Source organism: Cucumis sativus, chromosome 1 (genome assembly GCF_000004075.3).
Source record: "Cucumis sativus cultivar 9930 chromosome 1, Cucumber_9930_V3, whole genome shotgun sequence".
Taxonomy (NCBI): domain Eukaryota; kingdom Viridiplantae; phylum Streptophyta; class Magnoliopsida; order Cucurbitales; family Cucurbitaceae; genus Cucumis; species Cucumis sativus.
In genome coordinates this window covers 28,926,402-28,935,734 of record NC_026655.2, presented here as the reverse complement: position 1 = coordinate 28,935,734, position 9,333 = coordinate 28,926,402, and the positions used below count along the sequence as shown (strand labels likewise).

Sequence of the window (9,333 nt, the reverse complement as noted above, 5' to 3'; positions counted from 1 at the left end):
ACAACAACCATAACATAACTTTGTCATCGACAATCCTAATAACATTAGCATTGTTGCAGCCATCACGATACAATGTAAGTCAAGAAATTAAATATTCAGAAGTGGAAAAAAGTTCATATTCAATTAGATAAACAAATTGTGGTTGAAAAATGTGTTCAAAGAAACATACACTTCAATGCAACGAAAGTCATGAACATGGTTATTTTCATTCCATCTACCATTGAATAACACTCTTACATGTGTTCAGTAAAAGAAAGGAAGAAAGTGTAGCTATGACTTAAAAAATCAAATTTCAAAAATAAATTAAGATCTAATACAAAAACTATTTTTAATTTTTAAATTATCAAAGGTTCCAGATTCACGAATACTAAGGGATTCCATAACAAATATACATGATAATTAATATAATATGGTTATTTTGAAATAAAGAAAACTAATAATAAACTAGATTAAATCTTGAACTAAATTGTTAAATTTCGATATATTAGAAGATGAGCCGATAAAACTTTGATACGTTATTAACACATCAAAATTAATTACAGTTACGTGAATGCATCAAACAAATTAAGAGACATTTGATTGGAGCCAAGATGTTAAAATAATTACATTGTGACACTAAAGGGATTTTGGTACTTAAGAAAATATTGTGCACGTACCATGAATTTTGCTAAAATCAAAATGACTCTGGAAAACCATACTATATACCTATTTATTCCAACTAATTACCAACAAAAATTCCATCCCAACAAATTTATAATCACAAATCAATATCACACACAAAGAAATTTGTAACAAAATTTCATATAATTGGATTAAAACTTTGGAAACTTTTTATGCCCAACTGCCAAAATTTCACAGTTGCTCATAAAAAATTGGAAAGCGTCCAAAAATATTGCAAAGATATGATACTTAAAAATAAATGATCATAATTTTGAAGCTATATCAACTATCTAGGGTCTCTAGTCATCACATAAACCCCAATGCATGGAGAATTACTCCACACATTTGAATGCATCCTCAAAATCTCTCTAGCTTTCTCCTTCAAGTATCCTTCACAATTAGATTGCATCATCATGCAAAGCTTTGACACTGCCCCAACCCTCAACATCTCCAAAAGAACATCCTTCCTAGCGGAGTGTTTTGATATCAACGATAGAATTTGAATAGCTCGATCGGTAGTTGCAATCGAAACTCTAAGAATCCTCTTCGAAACCACCGCGATGCCTCCAGCGTGGCGGATGAGCTCTGCTCTCCCATCTGCCGTGGAGCATAGGTGGGCCAAGAGGTTGAAGATGAGCTCGGTTGTCTTCTTCTCTGGCTTCTCGAGCTCGAGTGCGATTAGGTCAAAAACTGCCCCAACTTCAACAAGCTTGACTCGGTTTCGTCCACAGGGGCATATGTTTGTTAGAATAGTGAGTGTTGTTTTAAGAGATGAATTTGAGATTTTCTCTCTCAAGAGATTTGTGATATTTTTGAAGAACTCAATGTTTATTTGGGTGAGAATGGTGGAGGGAGCCACATCGGTTGCTTTCTTCAACACTTCAATGGCGTAGCTTTTGATTATTATGTGATTTTCCATCTCCAAACCCAAAACCCAAGTCAATGATTCAAAAAAATCAAGAACTCTAGTTTCAGAAATTGAATAATGTGAAAGTAGACTAAGAATCTTCAAAGCTTCCTCAAGTCCACCAACTCTTCCTTCCCTAAAACGTCTTATAACAAACAAGACCATCCCCTTCGCCACGCCGACCTCCTCCATACGCCCTCGATTTGCCGTATCACTTTCAATAGCCAAAGCATGAAGCTTCTTCACGGAATCGATCCGAAGCCGCTCATCGGAAGCAGCAACTTCCCGCAAGATTTTCCGGAGACAGGTCTTGTCTAAAAGTGGTCTAGGAGTTAGAATTTGATCATCTCCACCAGCGGAGGAAGCATTCTCAACCATCCAAGACTTAATGAGGCGACGAAGCGTGTGGTTTGGTGTCAAGTCGGAAGCTTTGGTCAAAGATTGCTTGGTGAGAGGGCAAAAGATTGCATCGTCTTTAGAGGTCAAAAACCAATTCTGAATACTTTCACGATCATAAGTAATTCCAGTGGTGGCTGTAACTGGATCTTTCATGATTTGCAGTGAAATTGGGCAAATAAAATATGGAGGAACAGCAGCTTCTTCCATTGGAAAGAGAGAGAAGAAATTAAAGAAGAAGAAGAAGTAAAAAGAGAGATGATTTTGATTTGTTGCAAAGAGAAAAGAGAATGGTCATGATTATAAATATAATGGGGAGAAAGGAATTTGAAGGAAAGTTTTTTTACGTTTCAAAGAAAATGGTTTTGCAGTCAACACAATGTGTGGAATACTATTATCATTGTTATTATTAATAATTATACAATGTGATGATTATGGTTATTATTATTCCACAGTCAAACCATAGGAAAAGAGAGGGTTGGGATTCAACTTCCTTTTTTGACTGCCACTTGGAAGGTTTTGAATGGCCGAAGAATGGTAAAAGTACACACAAATGTGGTTTTTTTTACATTACTTTTCTCAATTTTGGGAGTAATATATGGCCAAACTTAATTATATTGGGGATACCACTGTTTTTAATTTGTTTTGTTTGGGAAACTCCCAATAATCATTTTTTAACTCAATCTAAGAATCTTTAAAATTAACCCAAAATTACTTTTGTAAGTGTTTTTCTCTACATGTTTTTTTAATTAATTTGATGTAATTTCTATAAAATTTAAATCCTACAAATTAAAAAACCTTTCGATAATAATGATAATAATAATAATAATTTAAATTTCAGTATAATACAATTAACCAAATTACAAAACTTACCACCCATCAAAAATCAATTTATTATTAGAAATTTCGTTGCAATATCAAATTTTAATTTTGAGACCACTTGAAACACAAAGTCATAGGGTCTTCTCATGCAACTTGAAATCCATTGTTTTTCACAAATCCCAAAAATCACTTTTAAAATAGGGTGACTACAATTATTCCAATTTTTTAATAAGAGCCCTCCTAAACTTCTAAAACTTTCTAAAATTGTTAAAGTTAAATCTTTCATGTTTACCATAATTGTAAAAATTAGACTCCAACCAAAATTAAAATAACATTTACAAAAATAGCAAACAAATTTATGATATAGGACTTATGTCACTATTTTTCTTAAATTGTAAAAGTAGCAAATTTAAAAATGAATAGTTAGCTTTTGATAGCTCTCTAATAGCAGTTATACTTTTCATATTTAAAATATACAAAAGAAAAAATGCTATGACCTGGTTTTTTTTAAAAAAAATCTCAATCTGATGGGATCTAATATATTTGTGTAGTTATTTTTGTATACATCCCCTTTTTCTAAGAGTAAGAATTCATATTCCAACTGGTTTTGGAGGTAGATTTTCATTTGAATACATTTTGTGAAAAACCTAAAATAGAAGGCTACTTTTTACCTTATTTTGAAAGGATGTATGAATGCGACATAAAATGAATGCGAAAATGTGTAGTGAAGATATACGTGTGGCCCAGCTTCCCAAACTCTCATTTTTACGCCACTTTGAGGTTTCCAATTAATTGTCTTCTTTCTTTTTGAAATTTATAAAGAATCCAGCTTTAATTTCACAACATTTCTACATTTCAGTTTTCTATTTTTCTTTTAATACCTTCATCATAACATTCAACCTAATTTCTGCTGTGGAAAAATCAAACTTTTTATTTCAAATTTTATGTCTAACTATTTTAAATTTCTTCTGATATGAAGTATTTAGAGTACTGTATTGAGAAATTACAATATTTTTTCAAGAATTTTAAATAAAAGACAAAAGGGCCTACCTCTGTTGTTAAATAGGCAGGTAGCTAGTAAAATTAATGATGTATTTGAATAAGAATTTTCTTTTTCCACTTTGGTAACAAGAGTGGCTCAAATTTTCTAGATGTACATACTCAATATTCCATAAGTCTCCCATTCCCATTCCCATATCTTTATTTAGGAAGATCACAACCAGCTACCCATATCAAATTTATTAAAATCAAATACCATATATAGATGTGTGAACTTATTAATAACCCCATCATTTCATTTTCTTATTGTCAAATTTTAACTCAACCCTCACTCTGTTAGGTCCAAAAATATTCTACAAGTTTCATCAATACAATATCTATTTTTGTGTAGCAACTTTCTTCTCAAATATAGGAATAGGAATCGGAATCGGAATCGGAATGTAATTTACAATCGAAGAAACATTTTATAATCTATCAATAGCCATAGACTTCTGTTGGTGCAAGTACCAATTATATAAGTCATCTATCGACATCTCTAACAGATTAATAATATTTTTTAAATTTATTGTCAATTTTAAAATATTTTAAAATAAAAAATCTAAAACTATATGATAAGTCTATGAGTAAAATCAAACCATTTACCACCATTATATGACTTTTATTATTATTATTTTTGCTATGCATCAAAATAGTTTCAATTTTTAATTGATAACAATTTTTCATAATTTGAATACTACTTTTAGTCTTTTTATTTTTCATTTTTATTTAGAAAGATAACTTATTTTATATTTAGAATGAAAAACTAGTAAATGTATTGTGAATCGATAAATTAGTATTTTATTTAACACAAGAAGTTGTAGAAGTTTGAACTTCTTAAAAATCGAGTCCAAACATGAACTACATATCGAACAAAGTTATTAAATTAAAAATATTATTAAAACAGCATTTGGTAAAAAATATACAATTTCTTAGAAGAAAAATATACAACTCTATGAGTAAAAAAATCGGTTGGTAAACTACATATGAATTTAAAAATTTGTAAAAGAAAAAAAAAAGTAGAGTAATATTCAAGTTCTCTCTCTTTTGAACAGAATAATTTTGTTATGAATTTCATGTAAATAGTTTGATAAGATCATGAGATGATTCTTGGCTATTATTATAAATAAAAAATCACTATTGACCAATCCAACTTCTTCCTATTTATTACTTATTTTCTCTTCTAATAATTAGCAATCAACTGTCAGACCAACGTATTGTGTAATATATATATATACACACACACACATACATACATACTTACATAAAAAGCCAAATAGAAAAATTAGAATAATCTCTATTTGACAAAATCACTTGTGTATCATAATTTTTTAGTTTCATAATCTGGTTGTGGAGAGAGATTTAAATGTGCCGACATCCAAAATATACTTTTCAATTGTTTTGGGAATTTGTGAGTGAATTTTTTCAGAAGAATATCAAATTTATTACTCAATTTTAAAATCAACCTTTTCATAGATACTAAAATATAACAAAATTTTATATATTGATTTATAAATTTCAAATTTTGCCTATTAACAAGTGAGATCGATAGAAACCGATAAAACTTTATAAGTATCTATCATTAGTAGAATCGAAAGTTTTATTATCTTTTGTAAATAACTTTTAACTTTTTTTATTTATAAGAATGTCCTGTATTTTAAAAGTTGTGTTATTAATTAAAATTCTGACCTATTAATAAAATCAATTTAATCGAGAAGGTTTTGAAATGGGATAAGCATACAATGAATTGAAACAAATAAATGGATGAGAAAGGGAATGAAAAAATGGAAGAAAAACCCTAAATCCTAAACCCTAATGGAAAAGATAACACCAAAATTTGGGAGAAAGAAGCCAAACAAAATTTGAGGAAAGGAAAAGGAAAAAGAATTACATATGTATGTGTATATATGTATGTATATTTTACTGAGTAAATCAACCAGGCAGAAGATTGAGTCTCTAAACTGTAAAAGAAATTCAAGATTATTTGTTGATACCACTACGTTAAAGTCTGCTTTTCTTGACAAACAAAATATACATACCTAAAACCTTGGCAAAATTAGGGTAATGGTATTTTGTGAAATAATTAGTATGTATTCATTACCTTAACCACCCATTTAGATTGTGGATATACAGTGGTTGATTAGAATAGATTTTAAACATTTTATACATGCATGTTTAGTAACTATATATTGTTTGTTTTAAAAGGAGACCAAGAATCCAAAAAAGCTTTATAGAAAAAATTGAAGATGAAATCCTAATTAAAGCAAACAAAGACACAAATTTATTAAACGAATAAATAGATATTACAAGGTAGATCACTAGAGGGAAGCCCAAAGAAGAATGCAATTAATTGAGCATAGCTTTGAAATTTAATGCTATAGAGGTAGGATTATAGTCTTTGAAGATTAGGTGTCTACTACACCATAATCCTAGGTAGTTACAAGCATCCTTTCCTATAAATTTAATACACCTTTTTGTTTGTTGAGAAGATATGATTGTTTCTTTTCGACTAAATACACCAAAGAATGACCATTGCAGTGCCATTAAAGATGATTATATTCCTCCTGTTTGTGGATCTTAAATGGCAAAGGGAGAGATATAGAAATTTGGTATCTTCGACTCTCAGCTGGTGACCTGTTTGTTGTTTAAAAGTGGATAGTAAGAACTTGAATTTTTCAACCACCTTAAGTTTACATTATCTCCTTTTTTTTTTTATCGTAATTCGTATGTATCGTTTTTTTAAGTATGAGAGTTGAAATCTTAGTGTAATTTCTAAAAAAATAATTTTTTTTAAATCTACATTTGTTTTTAGTTTTCGACGTAAATAAAAAAATTTTAAAAAAAATCTAAGATACAACGTATATTTACAAACTTAATTTTTAAAAACTAAAATTAGAAACTAAATTATTATAAAACAAGCCATAAATTTCTAAAATCTAAATCTCTAACCTACCAAATGTCGACAAGCAGAAAAACAAGAGGCTAATTTCAATATTTACGATCCGTGTAATAATAATAAAGGCTCATGAAATAAACATTGTATTTTCATAAAGTATATATTTGCCCTTGTTGGTTTTGAATATTTTTCTACATATTACTACTTCTCCTTCTTCATATTCTCATGTCTTCTTGTTCACGATTTCTCTCTTCTTCTAGAATTTTTTTCTTTTTTTGTCATCTCTCATCTTCGGCTTTACCTCCATATTTTTTTCATTATTAGGTATTGTGTCATTCTCTTCTTTCTTTTTTTCTCTTTCACTACACGATCATTTACTAAGATCTAAACGATCGTGCACCAATATCTAAACAATCTTTGTACAAGATCTACGGTACGAAAATGTACAAGATCATGTACCAAGATCGTTTTATCAAGATTTGAATGATCGTGTACCAATATCTAAACGATTGTGTGCCAAATTTTTCACCGATTAAACATGAGATATTTTTGTTATTTTACGTTGTAGGTTTTTGGGTTTCTTTCATTTTTAAAATTGTTTTATACAATAATTTTTGCCTTTTATTTTATTTAAAATAAAAAACCCAAACAATATATATAAATCCCACTTTTGTTTTGCACATTTTGTTGTTAAGAACAAGATTTAAAACAACCTTACAAATTAATGGTCAAAAATATTATTTAAATAAATATTTTTTCCTAATAGAATAATATATACGTACCTTTATTATATGTGCTATACATATACAAATAGAAGTATTAAAATTTAGTATATTAAAAAGAAAGTGTCAACTATAAATTTTAAACCTAATTTTTCATTTTTTTAATAGCATTAAATCTATATCAAAATATGAAAAAAAAATAGTAGGTGGATGTAAGAGAGGTACTATGTCAAACCCAATTTCACAACAATATATTTGACAAGATGGTAGTTACGAAAATATGCAAAAAAAAAAAATATAATGACACAAGAATTAGTAATCTGGTTCGGTGCAAAATCACCTATATATATTTGAGGGGTAGTGTGTCTGATGGAATAATGTAACTTTATTATATAAAGAGTTAGCAATTACAAGAAAGTAACAATAATTTATATATATATATACAATATGCTGGCTACCGAACCAATAGTATTAGCGACAAGCACAATTTTTTGTTTTACCATCAATATATGAAGGTTGAGGCGCCTTAGACAATCCCTAAGCTCAAAACGTTCAAGCACATACTTTTCTAATGAGGTGGCTAATCCTAAAGTGAATAAGAGCACCATATAAATATGGCTTGCTTTCGAAATATATTCTGGACGATTCATCACTTCTCTTTCTTCCTCTTCGTTGCAAATTATTCATCTTCTTGTCCAGATTTCTTCAGCTCCTCTTCCAGATTTTCTTTCTTCTAATTTTATTCATCTTCTTTTTTTTTCTTTCTTCATCTTCTCTTTCTTTCTTCATCTATCTTCTCTTTCTTTCTTCCCACTCCTATTCTAGAATATCAAAATTGTTTAATATCACTTTGATATGATCTAAACGATCGCATACCTAGTCAACACGATCATTTTACATGATCGTTTAGATTTGAAGTCATTTTCTCATCGTTTAAAAAAAACTACACGATCGTGTGGATATGATCTAAATGATCGCTTACCTAGTCAACACAATCGTTTAGCATGGTCAACACAATCGTATAGATTTGTAGCCTTTTTCCTATTGTTTAAAAAGAATTACACGATCGTGTAGATATGAACTAAACAAGAGCTTACCATAGTTAACATGATCGCTTAGTGTGGTCAACACGATCATTTAGACTTGAAGCATTTTTTCCATTGTTAAAAAAACTACATGATCGTGTTGATACTACGTACACAATCGTTTATCAATATGTTGTGTGGCCGATTAATTAAACTACATGATCGCGTTTCATGATCGTTTAAAAAAAAATTACATACACGCGTGTGGCCGATTAATCATGTGTTGACTAGGCATTTTCGATAATTTTCATTGTGAGTCTATAGATTTTTTTCGTTTTTAAAATTGTTCCATAGCATGTAAATATTTTACAAATTTGTTATATTTTTTATAAACTTCCTAGATATTAATTGTAAGAGAATAAAAGAAGGAATATATGGATGAAGAAACATAATCCAAGAAATCTGTAAAATAATATGTCATATATGAAAATATTAAATAATATTTTGTTGAAGATATTGTGTGACCATTCCTAAAGATGTTAACAATGTAAAAAAAATGGATGAAAAATCTTTAATGTGAAGAAACAGTGTATTTTCAAGATCGTCCATGAACAAAAATGAATCAAAACTCAACAACACCACAACTCTTATGAGGCAAATATAACCTAAATGGTGGTCTATGTTTATTAATTAAGACACACATATAAATTAAAACAACATCACAAATTTGGAGTAATTAAATTAAGAAGGTAAAAAAAACATTAAATTAAGATTTGATAACTTATATATATATAAAACTATTTTATGAAATATGTAGTTAAACCTAAAAGCAACTATATTTCAATCATTTTTGCAAACTTAAATTCATCC

General features: G+C 29.0%; 1 protein-coding gene across 1 annotated transcript; it reads right to left on the bottom strand.

The window, feature by feature from the left end:
- Positions 1 to 683: 683 nt before the first annotated feature.
- LOC101220900 (E3 ubiquitin-protein ligase PUB23) lies at positions 684 to 2,320 on the bottom strand. The gene has a single exon (XM_004139095.3). It carries the CDS (start codon positions 2,171 to 2,173, stop codon positions 947 to 949), a length of 1,227 nt encoding a protein of 408 aa, XP_004139143.1. The 5' UTR covers positions 2,174 to 2,320; the 3' UTR covers positions 684 to 946.
- Between the last annotated feature and the right edge of the window lie 7,013 nt (positions 2,321 to 9,333).

Coding starts and splice junctions, on each gene's coding strand:
- LOC101220900 (XM_004139095.3), bottom strand. CDS start 2,173: ATGGAAGAAGCTGCTGTTCCTCCATATTTTATTTGCCCAATTTCACTG.